Raw genomic sequence first — 22226 nt, 5'->3', positions numbered from 1 at the left:
GTTAAGGGAATCCGCTAGGGATGCTGAATCGCCGGGGCTTAGCAGCAGCTGGGAGCTCTAACTTCCCTGGAATTCAAAGCTTGGAGGGAGGAAGCTGTCGTGAGAGTTTGGAAGGAGCTGGGGGCCAGGAGAGGAGCTGCTTGAGAGGAGCTGCAGTGTCAGGAGAGAAATGCAGCCGTCACCTGATCACCGCACAGAAGGGAGAGAGCCTGGGGAAGAAATACTCCAAACTCTCCCTCCTCCCACCTCCCACCCATTGACTGAACCCAACCAGAAGGCCAAGGGCAAGGAGTGCAGGGAGGCCATCCATGGAGAGAGCTTCCAGGGCACAGAGCAGGGAGGAGAAGGCAGGAGAGATCTGGATGGTATCCAGCTCACCATTAGCTTCCAGTGTTTCATTCGTTCATCCAGCAAATGTTAATTGATCGCCTGGTACCTGCCAGTCACTGTGCTAGGTTCTGGCGACACAGCAATGATTCTACAGATATTGACCCTGCCACCAAGGCAAGGTCTAAGCAAATAATCACTGAAATATAGTTGCCAATTGGGATGCATTCCATGGGAGAAAAAATAAGGAGCATGAAAAGAGAAGTAAAGGAAGGTCTGGTTCTTCCACGGGCATGGAGAAGGCTTCTTCAAAAATGTAACATTTCAGCTGAGCCCTGAGGGATCACTTCAGTTTAGGCAGGGAAAGAGTGAGGGCAGTGTGTCCAGGAAGAGTAAACAGCATATACAAAGACTCCAAGATGGGCACTTTCAAGAGACTACACACAGCTGGTGTGCCTGGAGCTCGGTGAGTGAGACCCAAGGTGCGGGAGGGGAGAGAGTCACGGCCGAGGTAATGCTGCACCCTGGTAATCAGTTTGTATATTTTCCCAAGAGTGGTGGGCAGTCACCACTCTCGGGCTGCCCATGTCATGGGTCCAGGGTCCCATTCAGCCTAAAGCATGAGGGTCAGGTCTTGGACTCACCTCCTCCCTCAGCCACAGGACGCCTCCAGGAGCTGTGGGGTGGCAACACTGGGCTTTGGGGTCATTGAGGCATAGGTGACCCCACTCAGCTTCATCATCACTTTCCACAAACCTTGACTTTTCTCAAGCCCACTTGAGACAGGGAAGTTCACTTCTGGGCTTTCCTCTGCACCACCTTGCTCACCTTCAGCCTCAGAGTTCTCAGAAGGGAAGTTCACCAAAAAAAGAAGCCATTTTCTACACTTGAAACCCTCAGGAAATTGCTGGCCACCTTAGTGCTTCTGGGACTGACTGAAGGGCAGGAGTGGAATACGGAGCAACTGGTACCCTTGCCCAGCTGTCGGCAGGAGTTTGTGCAGGTGCAGCCACTTTGGAAACATGGCAGCAGCTCCTAAAGCCCATCCTGCCCACACCCCAGGAGCCAGCATCGCTACCCCTGGGGACAAACCTGAGAGATGAGTATGTGTGTCTACCAAGAGACTTGTGCTAGACCAGAATGTCCCCAGTAGCGTCGTCCATAACAGTCCCAAACTAGAAAGAACCCACGTGTCCACCAAGGCAGAATGGATACACCAACTGTGATAGATTCACACAGAAATGTATCATCGCAATAGAAAGGAACCAACGACTGGGCTTCCCTGGTGGCACAGGGGTTAAGAATCTGCCCGCCCATGCAGGGAACACAGATTCGAGCCCTGGTCCGGGAAGATCCCACATCCCTCGGAGCAACTAAGCCCGCGAGCCACAACTACTGAGCCCACGTGCCCCAACTATTGAAGCCCGCGTGCCTAGAGCCCGTGCTCCACAACAAGAGAAGCCCCCACAATGAGAAGCTCGTGCACCACAACGAACAATAGCCCCCACGCACAAAGACCCAATGCAGACAAAAATAAAATAAAATAAATAAATTTATGTTGAAAAAAAATGGAACCAGCTACTGATACGTGGCACAACATGGATGAAGCTCGGAATCGTGTTGACCATGTTGGGTGAAAGAAGCAACACTATAACCAGCACCCACTGCATAATTCCATTCACATGCAGTTCCAGAAGAGACCAAACTAATCTATGGAGATAGAAGTGGGAGCCTGGTTATGGGGGTGGTGGTAGAGGGAACCTGAGAGACACTTCTGGCCACTGGAAATGTTTTTCGATCTGGGGCACATACACAGGAGTATTCATTTGTCAAAACATTAAACTGTACTTAAGTTTGAAACTTAAGATGCCCTTTGGAGCATCTAAATTATATGTCAACTTTAAAAACACCGCAGCAGCACCTGACTATTCACCCAGGCTCTTCTCTTGGCCCTGAAGGAAAGAAAACACTTTCATCTTTCTTATCTCCAGGACATAGACTATATTCTTTGCAAACAAAGCTATATTTAGTGTTTATTTTACTCTTTTGAGTGCCTCCACCAGCAGGGTTTTTATAGCTCTCTCCGGGTTCTTTGGAAGGATGCTCTCCACCACCCCACCCGCAAAGTAACCAAGGGCCATCTTCAATAACAGGTGCTTCCACTGAACAGCATGCCTTCGGACTGCCCACCCTTACACGGCTCTGCCAGTATCTTCAGGGCAACGAGATAAGTTTGGGGTTCCTGTTTCCAAAGGGATTTTGAGTGGGTGGCACTACAGCTTGGTGCTTCCCTGTTATCACCTGCGGAAAACAATCTTTTGGCAACTGTACCTGTAAAATCAGATTAACAGAAAACCATAAAGGCAGTTTTCTTTTCCTCAAATCTCACTTTATAAACAGTCCTGCTCCCCAGCTGAGCTGGCTTTATGTGCTTATGATAACCTAGGTTCAAAGCAGGCAGGTACAGAGCCCTATCTATCCTCCCCCCACCCCCCTGCCACCCCCATCCTTTTGCAAGGAATCCAAAAGATAAAACCTGGTTATAAAAGGCTGTGGCTAACCTGCTGGGCTGCGCGTGGAAGCACTGGGGCTGCACAGTAAGTCACGACCCCGGGGACGGGCAGGGAGCTGGGTGGGGCTGGGGAGGCCAGGAGGGGGATGTAGCCCAGAAGAGGGGAGCTGAGGCTGAGTCCAGGGTCTGAGAGAGGCATTGCCCAACTCCCTGTGTGCAGGGAGGCCTCAGCCTCAGGGTCCCCGCCTCAAGGGAGGGCCCCGTGTGTGCTGAGGGCCACTGCTCTGTCCACCAGCCTCGTGCCTGTGCCTCTGGGTGTCCGTGTGTGTCTCTGTCTTCATCCACGAAGATGCTGCCTACTTGGACCATCGGCCTTCTCCTGCTGGCCGCCGTCAGAGGTGAGGATGCTGTCACCATTGCTTTGGGGAGAATGTGGCTGTGCCTGGGCTGGCCTTTGGGTGAGACAGAGGCACCATCATCATCCTAATTAATGTCAGTATCATTATTTCATGAAAAAACAGTCACTGCCATTCAGGGAATGCTGACTCTAGCAAATACAGGGCACTGTGCTCAACACGGATGATCCCAGCATCGTTCAGCTTGGTCCCCTTCCTCCTGCAAAGGCTCCAGTGGCTGGAGCAGGTGCAAGCAGCTGGGGCAGGTGGAGGGTGGGGCATTCTTGTCAGGCCTCCAACACCCTCAGTCCCTGGGCGTGCTCAAGTGCACATCTGCAGACTGAAACCGCATGGATGTGTCCCTCTGAGAACTCCCGTCCTGCCCAGCCTCCTGCCCAGAGGAAATGCAGAAACCCCAGTTCTACTCGTCCTAAAACCTCCCTTGTTACCAAAGCTCCCTTGAACCCCAACCTGCTTATTTCCGTCCCCTCCCCCACAGGTGTACCTCGCAGGTGTACCTCGCAGGTGCGCTCCTTCCCACGCTGCCAGGTCTTCTCACCTCCTCTCCCATCAGTCAGAACCCCTCCCTGCCTGGATTGCGCAACCCTGCTGGGCACGCCCTCCCCACGAGCAGACGTGGTCTCCTCCCGTCCCTGCAAGGGCGTTCTCCTGCATCCTGACTCTTTCCCCTGGTCTCCTCAGCTTGGCCCCAGACTGTTCTTACGTTTCTGGAATTCTACCCTGGGCCTTGCAGCAAGACCCGGCCCCTGCAAGCAGAGCCCGCGTGAGGTCTGGGCGGCTCCTCAGGCCTCCCTGAGCCCTCTCGGTCTCCTCTGCTAATCTGCCGCTTCCTCCTGCCCCAGGTGTGGGCATTCCCAAAGGTCACTCCCAGGTGCCCTCCTCATCCTTCTCTTCCTCACGGTCTCCCCCTTGCCCAGTTCCCCCCTCAACACCCCCAGCCCGAGTCCCTCCAAGTCCCAGACAGCTCCACCAGGACCTCCCACCACGCCTCAAACTCACGTGCGCCAAACCAGGCTTGGACACCCGTCCCACCCCCACCTCCCCACCTTTGCCTTCACTTCCTCCGCCATCAGGCCAGGACACCCATCCCCTCTCCAGGCCCACCGCCCCTGTACCCCAGACTCTCCTGCCTCTGAGCCCCTTACACTTGGCCCCCCAAAACACCTTCAGGGAGCACAGCCCCCACCCCACTGGCCAGCTCAGCACCCCCAGCACGTCCCCATCATCCACCTAATGGCCCAGGTGTTTGAACCTGGCCTTCAAGCCCGTGCATTTATCACCTGACGCGAAGGTTGCTTTAGCCTCCTGTGGCCTTTCGTGTGGGACCGTTTCCTCTTCCCAGAATGAAGTCAACACTGTGATGACTCCTTCCCCGTGAGATCCCCTCTCTTTCAGGGCCGGTTGTGATCTAATTTGTCGGTGGCTCCCCAGCTCCTACTTTTATTCGCAATTAAGCTTCTCGGGTTCAAATCATGACAACCACTGGCTGTGACCTTGGGTAGCTTACCTTGTCTCTCTGTGCCTTGGAGTCCTCTTCTGTCAAATAGAGGTAATACTAATTCCTTACTCATGGGGCTTTTTGGAAGCTACAATGGACCAATACTGGTAAAGTATTAGTGTGGTATCTGGCACATAGCAAACAACAAGGATTAACAATTACCAGTTATTGAATGAATGCCCACCATTTGGCACCATTAGTTGAGGAAGCCTGAGAGAAAATCCACTGTAATTCCTTGGATTTGAAACTATGTCACCCTTGGTTATACTGGGGGTGACATAATCATGAGAATGTGTCGTGGACTAGAGAAAGGACCCTCAGATTTAGATGGGGTTATTCAGGTCATTGATGCGTGTACTGGGCCCCCACTGTATAAAGTATGATGCAAAAATAAATTCTCTCTGTTCCTCAAACATATGGATACCAAGGGGGAAAAGGAGGGGTGGGATGAGTTGGGAAATTGGGATTGACATATACACACTATCGATACTATGTATAAAATAGATAATTAATGAGAGCCTACTGTGCAGCACAGGGAACTCTACTCCGTGCTCTGTGGTGACCTAAATGGGAAGGAAAGCCAAAATAGAGGGGCTATATGTATATGTATAGCTGATTCACTTTGCTGTGCAGTAGAAACTAACACGACATTCTAAAGCAACCGTGCTCCAATAAAAATAAATTAAAATAAATAAAGAAATAAATAAATTCTCCCTGTTCTTAAGACATTTACCTTTTCAAAGAACAACAGGGAAATCTGAAATGGCAGAGAATAATTTGGAAAAATAATAGGCGCATAGAAGGATGACATGAAGACATGTGCACTGGACAGACGCCCAGGAATGCCCACTGTGTACATGGCCCGTGCCAGGGGTAAGGGAGACCTTAAGACTTATCAAGTAGCATCTCTGTGCTACAACATTCGTAGGCACTTGATAAATACTTGATGGTTGATGAGTGGATGTAAAGGGCCATCTAGGAGTTTCCTGGAAGAAGTAGTTTTCAGGCTGAAGATTCCCAGGAATTCTCAGTGATTCCCCCAACTTGCCTGATGAACACAGGCACTTAATAAATATGCTGTTTCCAGGGCCCCACCCCAGACCCTCTGCACCAGACTATCTGAGGGAGGGGCATGGGAGTGTGTATATGCTCATTCGCCCCCAGGGGGTTCTTATCACCGCAGAAGTCTGAGGACTACTGACAGCAAAGATAAAGATGGGCACTGGCTTTTGTCAGCCTGGGCTGCACCCTGAAGAGTCCTCCTGAGTAGCTGAGATGACAGTGCTCCTTGTCAGAACCTCACAAGGGCCCTGTTTGTTCCTCTTCCTGCCCCAGGAAAGGAGATCTGCTATGAACCTTTTGGATGCTTTTCCGATGAGAAACCATGGACCGGGACCCTTCAGCGGCCTTTCAAGTTATTTCCCTGGTCCCCGGAGCACATCGACACCCACCTACTTCTGTATACAAATGAGAATCCAAATAACTACCAAGTAAGAGGGGCATAGAAAGACCGCGTGGTGGGGGATCTGGGGGCCCACACTGCAGCCTCCACGGGGCTGTCTAAAGGATAATTCCCTGCTTGGAACTTGCCAGATGATACTTCTTCACCAGTGTTAGACAGAGCCATCTTAGCTCTAGAGATCATAAATCCCTACGTGCATCTGATGCAACCTGTGGACGCCCAGCATGGAAACTGACACATTCACACCCTTGTGCGTAGAACGTCAGGGCTTCCCAGGTTAGAGCCCTGTTTCTGGGAGGAAAGGGGTGTGAGCAGCTCTATGGAGAAAGCCAGGCCTATGTGTCCTTGGGAGGGCCTGTCTTCTTTCCACACCAGGCAGTGGAGGGAGCGAAGCCCCTCAGCGGGTAGGGATCGGGGGATGTAAATCCTTCCTCGGAAGCTAGAAGGGGAAGAGGGGACATTTAATGACAAAGGAGAAAAGTTGGGGTTGCTCAGAGCAACCTTCAGTTCCCAGAAGACCTGCCAGGGGGAGGCCGGCAGGCTTACTCCAGGTGCTCAGACGTGAATAGCAAGAACTTGCTCAGAACTCAAGACGCTCACAGCTCCGACCCCAAACCAAGTTTGAGAGAGCAGGGTGTCTGTCTACAGGTCCCCGACATCACCTACTGTGGAATTCTAGGTGACAAACTCCCCACTCAGAGTCCCTATTTAAAAGATAAATTTTTTAAAATAAAATTTATTTTATGCAAAAAAAAAAAACCTCCTGAGGAGGGACCCGTAGGCTTCCCCAGATGGCCAAAGAGGTCCTGGCACAGTAAAGCTGAGCAACCCCTAGGCCAGAAGCATCAGGCATGAGGGGATATGCAGCTCAGTGGAGTAAGAGGGGCTTCAAATGCATTAAATAAAAACACTGGATCACAAAGGATACTAATTATATTGGAAAACAGTTATCAGAACATTTAAAAAGATAAAGATGGGATAGAGTAATGTATGTGCTGCTTTGGTAGCTTGCTAAATAACAAGGTCTAGGGGTTGGTCTAATAACTTCTGTAACTTTAAATAGTCATGAGTACAAATGATATTTTTAAATATCTGTAACAACCGTAATATAAAATGAAAATGCCTGTGACTTCTGTTGGTGACAGAGTATTGCTAAGACTACTGTGGTTTGCTGCTCAATGTCACAATTAACAAAAAGGCTATATTTCAATATGGAAAAATCCATAAACTTGGACATTCTGAATTCTATCCTTGAACCCCAGGTCAGGAATTCCTGTTCTAGCCTCATCCAACTTCATGGAAATTGAACCTGTGACCTCGGTCTTATGGGAATGGGCTCTCATGAGTCTGTGGCTTGGAACGGCCAACACTCAAATTCATCTTTTCTAATTTAACCAGCTGATCAATATCACTGACCTATCCACCGTCGAGGCTTCAAACTTCCAACTGGACCGCAAGACACGCTTTATCATCCATGGCTTCATAGCCAAGGGGGAAGAGGGCTGGATAATGGACCTGTGCAAGGTAGGCACCCCCGCCTCCTGGTGAGACCAGTGCCCAGCACGCAGAGTCAAACACTGAAGCCCCTGCGTCTGGGAAAGGATAACCTCCTGGGAGAGATGGGTCCATCCTAAAACCACAGAGGAAAATTCAGGTTCTCATGGGCACCCAATGTCAAGGTCTCCCAACCCACCAACCTTTAGCCAAACATCTCCTTTTGAGACTGAAAAGACCCAGAGTCCAATCAGAAAGTCCCAGAGGTGGAGACAAGAGCAGATTACCTGGCATTTGTCTCTGATGGTTTATATAAAACCCCTGTGTGACATAAAAATACTTCACCCCCTACAGCACTGCTGTCCAATAGAACTTTCTGTGACGACGGAGATGTTCTATATCCACACCGCCCCAATCAGGAGCCACTGGCCACCTGTGCTTATTGAGCACTTGCCACGTGGCTAGTGTGACCAAAGAACTGAATTTTCAATTTTATTTCATTTTAATTAATTGTGAAGGGCTAGCGGCCACAGTATTGGGCAGCCCAGCTCTGTCGTGATCCTGGATAAGACTGATGAGTTATTATTCACACCACCCATTTCTGGAGCACTTACTGTGAGTCCAGCATTGTACTCCTCATTCCACAGTCCTCGTCCCGTTTAACCCGCCCAGCCACGCTGTCAGGCAGGCACAGTTATGGTTCTCACTTTATACATGAGCAAACGAAGGCACAAAAAAAGCTCACTACTTGCCCGGAGTTGAATCCAGAGGTGGGAAGTGAGATCAGGTCTTCTGTCCACAAAACACCGCCATCCCGTGTGTCTACAGCTTTAGCCTGCCGGACGTGCCCACGGCAAGGTGCGTAGAGGCTTAGGCTGCACTGAGATAGACCTCGAGCAGCTTCTGCCCAAAGGCTCTCTGCTCTTCTTGATCTGGGGTTTCACACGCGCCTTCTGAGTCCCGGAGGGAGGCTGTGTGCACCTGGAAACTGGAGAGCCAGGGTTATGTGGTCCACCACGATGCCTCGACCTCCAGCCAGCTCCTCCCAACTTCAAAACGCAGTCCAGGACCCCCCCAAGCGAGCAAAGGATGGAGTGTAGTCCTTTCTGATGCTTCTTTTTCCCCTCAAGGGGCCAGTGTCTGTGCCTGGGTCACACAACGTGATATAAGAGATGCATGTATCCGGGAGAGTTGTGTCTCACCTCTGTCTAAATTTCATCTTATTAAACTTCTCCCTCAATACTTTAGATCTCCCATAAAAGCATTGTTGGGAACATAAAAGTAGCCTCCCTGTGACTTCAACCAACTACTATAAGGGTCTGCAAACTTTCCTGTAGAAGAGCAGGTAATAAATATTGTAGCATTTGTGGGTCATATGGTTTCAGTTCATATGGCTTCTGTTGTAGCTCTGAAGCAGAGATGGACAATAGGTAAACAAATGGATGTGGCTGTTTGGAATAAAACTTCATAAAAGCAGGTGGGTTTGGCACTCAGGTAGTAGTTTGCTAACCCCTGACCTAGTAAGTCATCTTTCTGGCCTGTTTGTGTCAGTGACCATCTGTAAGACCTTAGACAAGTGACTCCGTTCCAGGCCTCAGTTTCCACATCTGCTAAGTGGGAATAAGTATACCCTGTTCATAGGGCTGTGGTGCAGATCAGCACAAGTGTGAGGAATATTACAGCTCTGACACAAGCTGGATGCTTGCTGGAGTGTGCAACCCACAGCTGTTAATAAACTGGTTTCTCCCTCATGGCTGTCTTCCCCAGAAAATGTTTAAAGTGGAAGAGGTGAACTGCATCTGTGTGGACTGGAGGCGCGGGGCCTGGACAAGATACACGCAAGCCGTCCACAACACTCGGGTCGTGGGAGCGGAGATAGCTTTCTTAATACGAGAGCTGTCGGTAAACCTCTGCCTGGGCCACATTCTTGGGTAGGGGGCGGGGAGGGGAGCAGGCCGGCACCCCATGGCACCCAGGGCATACCGGGGACCCACGGGTAGAAGCAGAGCCTGGAAGCTGGTAGCCTTTGCTACATGAGGCTGCAAGAGGTTAGTCTGCCTCAGGCCCCACATCTAGGGATCTTCAGGACAACCCTGAAGATCCCTAGCTGTAGAGAGAGGACTAACCTCTTCCAGCCTCAGTTTCCCCTCTTGAAATAAGCCTTCCTTGCAGGCTGTTCTGGGCATTGGAGAGCAGGCTGGAATGCCCCGCACTTCTCTGCCCAGATGAGTCTTCATTCTCAGGGAAGGTCCTTTACAGCCTGCAGGAAGATCGAGTCTGGAGAACCCCAGAGCTGGGCCCACTCCTCACGTTCTGGACTAGTCCAGCCCCTACAGCCCACGAGGGGAGGGAGGTCCTCGGTGGGGTGCAGGTGGGTTCCGAGCCGGGTGCGCACGGCCGGGCCAGTCCCGGCCAAGAAGGCTGGCAGATGACGGGGTGGCCGCTGGTCAACACGGTTGCCCCGCACGCCAGCCAGACCCCAGGATCGTAGACTGTGGCCCCCTGGGGGCGGGTCGCACTGTCCTAGGCGGCGGCCTGGAGTCGAGGGTCATTCCTCTCAAGTTTCCAGCCCGGGTCCTGCTCTGATCCCGGCTCCCCGAGAGCTAGCATGTCGTTCCCCCCTCCCCGCCCCCGTCCTCTGGGACCTGACGCTCCATCCCTCTACAGACCAAGCTGGACTATGGCCCGGAGAACGTGCACCTCATCGGCCACAGCCTGGGCGCGCACACTGCTGCTGAGGCGGGCAGGCGGCTGGGGGGCCGCGTGGGCAGGATCACAGGTAGGAGCATGGTGGGGGGTGTGGAGGGAGGTGGGGCGTGGGTGGAGGGGGTGGGGTGGCGCTGAGGAGGTAGGACGCCATCCCAGCCTGGGGAGCGGCGGTGGAAGGCGAGGCCACAGCAGCGCACTTCCCACGGCCAAGGGCGCCCCTTCCGGTCCTCCTGGAACTGATTTTAGGTCGTCCAGGGGACTTTGAAAATAATTGTTCATATATTTTCATGTGTACTAGAAAAGACATGATGGTAAGCGAAACTACATTTATTAAAAAAAAAAAGAAAAATATAAGACATTAAACTCATGACTTCAGGGTTATTATTGCTAGAGTATGGCAAAGTTTTTTTTAAAAATGAGCTGATTTCTTTAAAAAAATCAATTCATCAGTTCCACAACTACTTACTAAATGTCTTTGCTGTGCCAGGACAGGCAGAAAATGAAAGTGGCTGGCTGAGACCTGCCACAGGAGGTGCTCAGTAAAGAATGAATGGATGGATGGATGGATGAATGAATGAATGAAACACCAGGCAGCAGGAATACACAGACACAGACACAGACAAGTATTCTGTGCTGCCAAATCAGTATGTAACTTAGACAAACTGTTCAATTCAACATTTAATGAACATGTCTGTTGCTCTAGGCGCTGGGCTAGGCTTTGGGTGAAGGATAAAGGGTTGATAGTTCATGTTTACCTTGAATTTTTCAGTTTGCAATGTCCTTTCTCTTACATCTTTTCATGGGATGGGGCTTTCAAGCCCCAGCAAGGGGCTTTTTGTTGTTATTCTCACTTTCCAAGTTCAGGGAGGACAGGCACTTGACCTTGAACAGAACAGGCACTAGATATAGGTCACCGAGTCCTGAGTGCCCTGCTCCTTCCACCCTCTGCTTCTCTTTGAAGATGAACTGAGCACGGCCCCTGCCTCAGGAAATCCACAGTCTAATGCAGGAGGCAGACAACTAAGAAGGCAAATAAAATCCAAAGCAGATTAGCAAATGCTACAGAATCCTATACAATGAGGAGGGAATGCGCCAAGAAAGGAGAGGCTACATTTTCCATGAGGAGCTGGTGTTGGAGGGGGTCTTGGAGGGGAGAGATTCAGATAAGGGGAGAATGTAGGGAAGCGACCGTGCGGGGGCTCGGAGACTGGGGAGGAGGTGGGCCAGGCCCGGGAGCTCTGTCTTGGAGAGCAGTGGCCAAACAAGAACGTGCGTGAGGGGCAAAAGGAAAAGGAGACGAGGGGGCTAGGGCACCACCCCACTCTTCCACGGAGCCAGGCAGTGGGGATCTCTGGATTTTCTCTGACAGGCAGCAGCCCCACTGGTAGCCTTTCTGTCCCAGTCTCTCCCGCAAGCAGACCAGGAGCTGCAGACCCAGTTCTCCAAACTATGACTGCGGGCGTATGGCGCCCTTTGCCCAGAAATCCCCATGGATCTTGTGGGTTCAGGGTTTAGATCCTGGGTGGTCTTAGAATGCAGCCTCCCTGTCCACCTCTCCCCCTCTCAGGGCTTGACCCAGCACAGCCATGCTTCGAGGGCACGCCCGAGGAGGTTCGGCTGGACCCGTCCGATGCCATGTTTGTGGATGTGATTCACACGGACTCTGCTCCCACAATCCCTTTCCTGGGTGAGTTCCTTACCCATCTCTCAGGGACTAGGGCTGTAACTGATGAGAGAAGGTCCAGGCATGTGCCCCCTCCCACCCTCCCCCCCCCCCACACATACGGCAGGGTGGTATTTAGAAGGGTTAACCATGGGAATAGTTTGGGCACCAACCAGTCAAAATGAGTGTCAGCCAAAACAAACAGTGCCAGTGATATCAGCCTGAGGCCCCAGGTGGGACAAAAGACTCTTCTATAACCTATGGAAGGCTCACTCAGTCTCCAAACTCTGCATCTTTCCCTACTCTGTCAATACCCAGAGTGGTATTTATTATTGATGTTTGACCTGTACTTGCAAAATGCAAAGTTAATTTTTGAAGTTTTTTCCTTCTTTTGTCAAAGCTTTGGTTACAGTTTGTTTTGTTGGAGATTAAATATAGCCCTTAATTTAATTCTTCTAAAATCAATGTTCTTTTTTCAACATTTTCTTGCATAACCCACTCATGAATTGTGCCAATAAACGGTATGTTTTTGATGATGCTGTCACTTGTGGAGTGTTGACCATGTGCTGCATTGAACATTTTGTACACATTAACTCATTAATCATTGTAACAACCCTGAAAAGTGGGTATTGTTATGACCATTTCATAGCTGAGGAAGCTGAGCTTCAATGAGGTCAAATAATTGCCCAAGATCACGGATCTGTAAGTAGAACCAGGTTGTGATCACAGGTCTGTGTGCTTCAAAATCCAAACCACCTAGCCATTATGCTGTGGGTCTCAATATAACAACAAAGTTTATGTGCGCTCAGTGTAACACTATAATGTAGAAACCAAAATTTTAAAATGAATAAAGTAATAAAAAGTGTACCAGCCCTGCCCTGACATGTGTCTTCTGATGCGTAATGGTATCAGGTCTTATCAGTATTGTTCAGGGACTCCCCAAAACAGACAGACACAAATACATGTGTGCCCACTCACCCAGAACCTTCCTTCCCCCTCACCTTCCATCCTCTGCTCTCTCCTCCTTTCTTGCCTTGCCAAGTGCTCATGTCTGAGAACTTTCTGCAGAGCCAGAGACAGGGTGGCTGTGCTGCAGGGAGAATTTGCCAACAAGGCTCTCGCTCCTGTTGCAAAGAGTTGAACGCTCCTCTGCAGCCACCACCAGACTCTGGGACCACTTCCCTCCCTGCTCACCTCTGCTGCTAATGTTTCAGGCTTTGGAATGAGCCAAAAGGTTGGCCACCTGGATTTCTACCCAAATGGAGGAAAGGAAATGCCTGGATGTCATAAAAATATCCTGTCAACCATCATTGATATAAATGGAATATGGGAAGGTATGTAAATAAGAGAAGGAAGACAGCAGCTGCTCTACTTGGGGAGAAGGCAGGATGTGTGGTCTGTGCCAGACATTTTCACAGCAGTGGCACAAGATAGTTACTGTGGTTAGCCCCATTTTACAGATGAGAAAACTGGGTCAGAAAAGCGATAAAACATGCCCAAAGCCACCTTATATTTAAGCCCAATTTCCGGCTGCAAAGCCCAACCACGTGCCCAGCCTGTGCCATCTCCCCCCTCATCAGGATGCTGAGATGTGACCTGCACTGGCACATCGGTTTGGACCCAGCTCTGGCTTTGGCTCCCATCCTTCCTTCAGTGCCAGCTCCTTGAAGAACTGCAGGGCATAAGCAAAGATTTGAAGGGCTTTGACTTTCTGGCCATTTGCTGTTGCCTGGCATTAGGAATGTAAAGGGACTGAGCTTCTTAGGAGACAAGGGGAGGGGAAGGAGGACATGCTCTGTACGTTTGGGAGGCACGTGCGTGCAGGCGGAGGCCTGGGGGTCTGAGGGACCAGCCTTGTGTGGTCTCTGTTTATCTGAGAAAGCAGGCTCAGTACCCCTAACGTTAGGTGACCTAAAGTACCATCTCCATTAGCCATCCCTTGTTCTGGCCTTGGGCTATTCCTGTCGCCCCTCCCCTGCGAACAGGCTTCACCCTCCTCCCTGAAGGTGGAGGCTCTGAGTCTGTGATCATTTCATTTTAGTCTTTATTTTTCTGAGCAGGGAGTCCCCCGAGGCCAGGGGCTATGTCCTGGGCATCCCTCAGTACCCTGTGTGGGACCTGGCCCAAAGCAAGCTCTAAGTCCAGTTCAATACCTTGAGCTGAGTGGCCTTCTGTGGCATTTGAATCTTGCACGTGCTTCATGTGAAAGAGCAGAGTCGATAGAACAACAGCCAACATCCACCAACAGTCAGTGGAGCTTTTGACCTCCTCTCTGCTCAGCACCAGGTAACTCCAGGGAGGGTTCCTAGGCTGATCCGCTCCCTGAAAGAGCACCAGAGTCACAATGAGGGCTGCCCGCTTCCCGAGGTGACGAGCAGGGCACACATAATAGGAAGGAGCCCAGGCTTAATTAGAGAGGCAAGGGAGAGAGAACAGCCGGACACTGGAGTGCGCTTCTATTGTGTGCGCCAAGGCACGCGGCGTAGCGGCTGGGGAACAATGACATCCACTTGCTCCTCTATTATGGAATCCCTGGGCAGCAATTTTGGATGAAAGAAACAGTTAAGCTCGAAACAGGTTCTGTTGTCTGGTAATGAGTGTTGGTGTGGGGCACGGGACGGGTAACTCCAGCTGATCCCCCCCAGCACAAAGGGCAACGTTCCTTTCCCCAAGGGAGGAGGATAAGGCGCGGCAGAACCCCCAGAAGTGGTCCCCAGGTACGCCGGGCTCACTATGGCTCCCTCCTTGGGAAGTTTTGTACCAAGTAGCTGGAGAGATGAAAAAACAATTTCCCAAACAAGAGGACTTTGGTTTAAAGAGAAAGATGGTAAATAAAACACGGTGAAAGAGTGGCCAGAGGCCATGGTGATCTTGCTCTCCATTGCTTTTACCTGATGCCTGGAGGAGTAAGAAAGAGGAATTTCTCAGCCTGAGACCATAGGCAGAAAAGCTTGATTCATGTAAAAGGTGAAATATATATATGTTTATATATTATATATTTTATATATTATTATATGTTTATATATTTTATATATATATATATTTCTCACTAACCATCCCCCCCCAGGTCCCCAAGCCCTCATCATTCATTAATGTTACATGCCTGGCCCTGGAGGATTAGACAAAGGTGCTTGTTAGAACTTTTCACTCTGTAACACTTGCCTACCCCTGAGGGGGACCTTCCCAGAAAATGGACAGTGCCGGGGAGAGGAAAGTAACTGTGGCCAACCACCACTACTAAACAAGCCCCCAAATTTTCTACTTGCCCCAAAATATGTCAAGGTCAATGATAGAAATTTTGAATTGTGACCAAGGTGTTCAGGAGCACTGACACCCTCCTATGAAATGCAGAGGTCATTCCTCACTCGGTCAGGATGGTTCAGGCTTCAAAAGTTTAGTGCCTCCTGTGAGCTCCCGTGACCTTTGCTCTCTCAGGAATCCAAGACTTTGGAGCTTGCAATCACCTAAGAAGCTACAAGTATTACTCAAGCAGTATCCTCAGCCCCGATGGCTTCCTAGGCTACCCCTGTGCCTCCTACAATGAGTTTCAGAAGGTAGGTCACACCAGGGGCCCAGGGAAGATGTTGGTCGTGGTGGTTTTGTCCCTGTGGCTTGGAACAGAGCAGAGATGTAACTCCACATCTAATGAGATGAGGGACTAGAAATGCTGAGCCTCGCAGAGCCTTCCTCCCGGGAGTAGGGTGGGCAGGAGGGGGCAGCACAGACCACAGACTGTGCTGGGCATTCCCTAGATCCCCAACTTTTCATTCTGGAAAATCCCCAATGGATGCACGGATGCATGGGTAGACGGATGCATGTGTACATGGGTCAGTGGATGGGGCAGAGGGGCTAGAATGAGTACATGAATGGCAGGATGGATAGGTAGATGAGAAGATGGATGAGGGATGGATGGGTGGATGGATGGATGGATCAATAGATAGATAGAAGAATGGAAAGGAAGATGAATTGATTGATTGAGTGAGTGAGTCCAAGGCCTACGACTCACAGACACATTGTTTTCTTTCACTAGAGTGGCTGTTTCCCTTGTCCAGCTGAAGGATGCCCCAAAATGGGGCACTATGCTGACCAGTTTCGGGGGAAAACCAGTGCCCTGGAACAAAAGTTTTTCCTGAACACAGGAAGCAGTGGTAACTTTACTCGTAAGTTTCCATTTCACTCATTTAAAAATTCTCGCAAATAATTTTAGTGTGTCAGCCTTCCTAGGACCCTTGGTAGCAACTGACAGAAACTCAACTCCAACTAGTTTAAGCTGTAATGGAAAGACAGTAAAATGGCATTTGTCTTGGATCTCAAGTTCACCCCTTTAACCAAAACTCCTGATCCATGGGACAAAGCACAGTGATGGGCCCAGGCTGGGCCACACGTCCGCCCAGCCCTGGGGCAGGAAGGATGGGTTCATCAACAGAAGAGGACAAGGTGGGGCAAAGTCGCTGTAAGTTGACAAGTGTCCCCACTAACTATCTATCACGCTGGTCCCCTACACACACACAGTCCCACTGTGTGTTGTTTTGCCCAGCTTCTCTTTTAAAAAGTACAAGATAGTGAAATGATCAAGGTTCTTTTGTTATAAGTAATATCACAGGGGAGCCAAATAGAAGAGCAACTATTTTTCAAGGGAGTTGTAACATCAAAGAAAAATTATGTAGCACTTCACAAAACTCTTTTCACATACAGTATTTCCTGTAATCTTCACGGTATTTCTCATGAATGATAACAGTTTGGCAATCTCTGTAAAGTCTCACATGCATGTTCCTTTAATCTCGTCATTCCATTCCACTTCTCAGAATGCACCTTAGGAAAAGATTGGCACCTGTGCCTGAGAATGTGTGCTCAAGGGTGTTCACTGCAGCATTGGTTTTTGTCTGTTTGTTTTAATTTTTATTTTTATTTCTTAAGCTCTTTATTGGAGTATAATTGCTTTACACTGTTGTGCCAGGTGCTGCTGTACAACAAAGGGAATCAGCCGTATTTATACACATATCCCCATATCCTCTCCCTCCCGCAACTCCTTCCCACCCTCCCTGTCCCACCTCTCGAAGTCATCACCAGTCATCGAGTTGACCTCCCAGCAGCATTGTTTTTAATACCGGATGATTGGAGGGAGAAACCTTTTGGTAAACAACCAAATACTGTATGGAACCATTAAAAAAAAAGAAAAGAGAGATAGCTCTATGTGCTGAAGAGAGCTCTCTAAGGCATATTTAGTGAAAAGGCAAGTGACAAAACAGCCTACAACATGTCATGTGTCAGTCAGGGTCCCAAGAGGAGACAGAACTCATCCAAGTGGCTCAGATGGAGAGATTTTATTGAAGGGCCTCCTGTTAGAGGTGTGGGCAGGGTTAAAGGAACAAGCAAGGGATTGCAAGGCACCCAGAGAGTTACTGCAGTCTCCTGGTTCTAGAACAAGGAGGGAGCCCGGGAGCAAACGCCTGCACCTCTCTCCTTCTGCCTTCTGACCACCTGCGTAAGCCTAGTATTGGCTAAACCCAGCTATAGGCCAGCAGCAAGATCCTGGGTTGGAACACAGGGCAGGACAGAGAAGGGGAATCATTCTGGGGTAGGGATGGGTGGAAAGAATAGAGAGTAACAGCACATACTGTTTAAAGAAGGAAAAAGCAACCTATATTCTTTTATATACATATGTGTGAGTGTGTAAATGCCCAGAGAAAGCTCTAGATCAGCATCTCTCACGACTGGCATTTGGGGCTGTATGATTTGTTGTTGTGGGCGGCTGTCCTGTGCATTGCAGGTTGTTTAACAGATCCCTGGTCTCCACCCACTAAATGCCGGTACTCTCCACACCCACCCCACCTCACCCTCAGGGTGACAACCAAAGAAGACTCCAGACATTGCCAAATGTCCCCAGGGAAGCAAAAATCACCACCTGATTGAGAAGCATTGGACTTGACTAAGTGTAGAGACCAAAGTGGTGACATCAGGAAAGGACCTGGGATGGAGGACAAGTAGATTGGGTGCTGATGAAGGTTGTTTTTCTTTTTAATTTAACTCGGTTGTTTTTCTATTGGGAACGTCTGTTGCATGTGAAAATAGCAAGAAACTAAATGAGCAGTAGGTGATTTATCCAAAGATTAGAGCCATAAGCATCTTCCTCTCCCTGTGGGCTTTCTGGGGATGGCCAGTGATGCGTACCAAGGGTACACAGGTGCGGTAACCAGCTGCCCTGCGTCCATTAGGGCACATATATTGCTGTATTGATGAGAGATTGTTCTGAACTATACTGTTTACTTCCTCCTGAGTCCCTCACCCCCGCCTAGAATCTGAATCCTGGGACCCCCAAACCTCACTTAAGGAAATCATTACTTATATTTACCCTACCTCTCACCCACAGGGGACTTAGAGCTTGAAATGAGACTGCCTCCATGGGGTCCATGTTCTCAGCAAGAGGAGTTAATTGAATGATTGTATTTCTTTGGACAGGTTGGAGATATAGGGTGTCTGTCACACTGGCTGGTAAAAAGAAAGTGAGTGGGTACGTCAGGATTGCTTTGTATGGAAGTAACGGAAACTCAAAACAATATGAAATTTTCAAGTAAGTTTGATAGGAACGTGAAATGACCATACTTTCCATAATAGATTATTCATACAAGATTGGGTATAAACTGCTTTATAAATCTAGCCATCTATTATACAGAATCATTGAATCCTGGAATGTCAAAGCTGGAAAGAAGGCTTAGCGCCTGGTTCAATCACCCCATTTTACACACAAGACCAGTAAGGCCTAGAGATGGGGAACTCACTATTTGAAATAAATGCTAACTTCTTTTGTTGCTTCCTGACTTAGGTTTTTTTGGTCTTTGTTTTTGTTTATTTATTTATTTAGCTGCATTGGGTCTTAGTTGCAGCACATGGGATCTTCTTTGCGGTATGCAGGATCTTTCGCTACGGCCTGCTGGTTCTTCGCTGTGGCGCGTGGGTTTCTCTAGTTGCAGTACACGGGCTTCTCTCTGGTTGTGACTTGTGGGTTCTAGAGTGCGTGGGCTTAGTAGTAGTTGCAGTGCGTGGGGTGAATAGGATCTTACTTCCCCAACCAGGGATTGAACCTGAGTCCCCTATATTGGAAGGTAGATTTTTAACCACTGGACCACCAGGGAAGTCCCCTGACCTAGGCTTTATGAACATCAAATTCTCCTTAGGCCAGGCACATTTATATGGGAACTCCCTCCCCAGCAGCACACACACTCCATCCCCTACACATATACACACAGGAAGCCTGAGGCCAGCTTCTCGTTGCTGTGGTAGCCTCAGCACCTACTTTTGCTGGGCATGTGAGGTGCTTGGTAAATGTGTGTTGGGTGAATGCATAACCATGCTATAAAAATAGATTCTGTTTTTCGCACAAATATTTACATAATAATTTTCACGTTAATTTAAAAGTTCTTTGACAACTTCCTGTGCTACATCTGAGAGGCTAACAAATGACCTCAGCTGACCCATAAACATTTTTGAACATAAGACGTTGCGTTAATTAGTCCTGCAGTGAAGCAGTAGGGTTAAAATGCCACCCCAAACATTTAACTTCCCTCTAGGGACAAACTAAGACAGTGGAAATCTAGAGCCCAATATTTTTTAAAGGCGTGTTCTTCACAAATACATTTGTGTTTTAGCAGCCCCTGGCTGTATATGAAGTCATACAACCTACTTGCAGAAAACCAGCAACAGTGGCCATTGTTGGGAGAAACAATAGATTGCTATTATCCTGTGTATTTTTATATCCAGCTAATACAATATCTTATGTCTGTCTATGTTTTCAGAGGATCCCTCCAACCAAATGCAAGTCATGTGCATGACATTGATGTGGACCTCAATGTTGGAAAAGTCCAGAAGGTCAAGTTCCTCTGGAACAACAATGTGATACATCTCTCCCGGCCCAAACTGGGGGCTTCCCATATTGCAGTACAAAGTGGTGAAGATAGGACTGAGTGCGTATCTTTTATTCCACCCAAGTTTTATTTTCTGTATTTAGCTATCAATCTATTCACCAATCCATCCACCCATCCAGTCACCCACCTACCCATTTATGTATTCATCAACTCATCCATTCATCGAGCTCTTTCTGCTCATCTACTTACCTATCCACTTATCCATCTAGCCATCTCTCCAGACACCTGTCTCCTCATCCTTCTGGCCATACAGCCATCCAACCATTCATCTACACAACTATTCATCTCTACTCTCCATCTATCCATCCAATTTACGTTGAAAAATCAATCATTTTCCTTAAGCCAAATTCAACTTGGCAAGAGCACGGCATCAGTGGTAAGGCATAGATTCAAGAAACAGGCAAATATGAAACTCTTAAACAATAAGGAAGACACCTGGGCAGTACTTGTAGGAAATCTCTGAGTTAATTTCAGCTGGGGTGCAGTTATTAATGTAAATTGTATTTTTTTTTTTTTTTTGGAGACTCTGGCCTGTATTGAGATCTAGCTTATAGCGGCAAGATTTTCTCATTTGGAGGGAACAGAATCTTACTTGATAGGAATTGGAAGAGAACCTAAATGTGTTTAAAATATGGAAATAAAGAAGGCCACCTTAAAAGAGGATCATCATTGCTAGGCCCAAAACCCCTTGGGTTTTGAAAATCCTTGGTCTGACCTCTGATTTACTCTCAGCTCATTAAAAGTCCAAGGAGGGGAGGAGGTTCTTTGAGTGGGTTTGCTTAGTGAGAATCACTTGGACTCTGCCTGGTGTAGCAGAGCTTTTCAGTCAGAGGGGTCTGGAATCCAGCGGCTTGGCCAAAAACAGTTTACTCATCTGAGGTCACATTTCCACAAGCAAACCAGCCTCATGCTGAAAATGTTTTCCTCCACAGGTATAATTTCTGCAGCAACGACACAGTACAAGAAAATGTTTTACAAACTCTCTCCCCTTGTTAAAAATGTGCCTCTTTATCTTTGTGATAATAAAATTTTTAAGGGCCTTGTTTTGACGTTGAGGTCTTCGTTTGACATTGAGGTGTTAGTTTGACATTCTCCTTGTTCTGGGGTCACATTTCAGAAAAGATTTGGGGGACTGGAGCCAACTTGGCCACAGGTAATGCCTAAAACTTCCCACTGGTCCATCTCTGCCCCCGTCTCTCTCCTTCAGGGCACTTCATGTGGCCTGTCCTAATGTATTTTATATCCATAGACAGTGAAATCCTGTCCTATTTGAAAAGGTTCCACACGTTGCCTACTCAGCTTTCAGCATCCTGGGGCAGAGAGCAGACCCCACGTAAGAGCAGCCTATGGCATCAGTGACCCTGAGCATTATTTAGGTGAAATCTGCCTGCGCCGAGGAGGAAGAGGGGCTTTAAAAGAAGTTACGATGTGCACACAGCACAAAACACAAACGATGCAGAAGAATGCTCATATACAAGGTACTTGCCTTCCAGCCTTGCCCTCGGGCCTCTCAGTTCCTCTCCCCAGAGACAGCTTGAGTTTTTTTCCAGAAATATTTCTACATATAAATACTCATGTACCTATCTAACATACCCCAGCCTCACCCACCTTTTTTTTTTTTCAAACGAATGGAAGTATACAATACGTACCGTTCTCACCTTGCTTTTTTCACTAACACTAAATTTGATATTATTCTCTAATGGTCCGGAAAGGGCTTCTTCATTCTTTGTGTGGCTTCACAGCTTCCATCCAGGGATGTGATGTGGGGTGGTTGTCCCCACTGATGGACATACAAAATGTTCCTATTATGAACGTTCATGCAACTACTATCTTTTTATGATAGTCTAACATGACATGAATTTTGTCCAAAAAATGTTTAGGATGTTTATTTTCATCAGTATCGCCAAGTTACACTCTGATGTACACTCCAGCCAACAACACAGTAGGTTGAACTGTATGAAATTGCCGCTCTTGGGAGCCAAAGAAGAGATTCAGCCCCTGAGATTCTGAGAATGAGGTCAGAAGGAGCCCGCCCTTCCCTTTGCAGGAAGGCTTCACATTCACAACAGAACTGAAGCGCCTGAGCTTGAAAACCTTGGGGGCTTTCTTTCATTCTCCTTTTTTCTTTGTATTTTCTAAAAAAATTGTTTCTTGAAGCCCTAGGCAGCATGTAAAACCTCTGCCAGGAGCAGTGACATAGGTCCTTGTCTGAGACCTTCTTGA

At 48.6% G+C, this 22226-nt stretch overlaps 1 protein-coding gene across 2 annotated transcripts; it reads left to right on the top strand.

Moving 5' to 3' along the window:
• Nucleotides 1–3188: 3188 nt before the first annotated feature.
• On the top strand, nucleotides 3189–21048 carry LOC130853658 (pancreatic lipase-related protein 2). 2 transcript variants are annotated; one of them, XM_057735876.1, is made up of 12 exons: nucleotides 3189–3237; nucleotides 6089–6243; nucleotides 7614–7739; nucleotides 9477–9611; nucleotides 10377–10488; nucleotides 11986–12105; nucleotides 13296–13415; nucleotides 15517–15635; nucleotides 16112–16241; nucleotides 18541–18652; nucleotides 19875–20042; nucleotides 20936–21048. In XM_057735876.1, the coding sequence occupies exons 1-12, from the start codon at nucleotides 3189–3191 to the stop codon at nucleotides 20997–20999; spliced, it is 1410 nt and encodes a 469-aa protein (XP_057591859.1). In that variant the 3' UTR covers nucleotides 21000–21048. The 2 variants fall into 2 exon arrangements, with proteins under 2 accessions (XP_057591859.1, XP_057591860.1); XM_057735877.1 differs by having other exon boundaries at nucleotides 6089–6254; nucleotides 7628–7739.
• Nucleotides 21049–22226: the final 1178 nt, after the last annotated feature.

This window comes from Hippopotamus amphibius, chromosome 5 (genome assembly GCF_030028045.1).
Source record: "Hippopotamus amphibius kiboko isolate mHipAmp2 chromosome 5, mHipAmp2.hap2, whole genome shotgun sequence".
Lineage (NCBI taxonomy): Eukaryota > Metazoa > Chordata > Mammalia > Artiodactyla > Hippopotamidae > Hippopotamus > Hippopotamus amphibius.
This window is presented reverse-complemented; position numbering and strand designations above follow the sequence as displayed.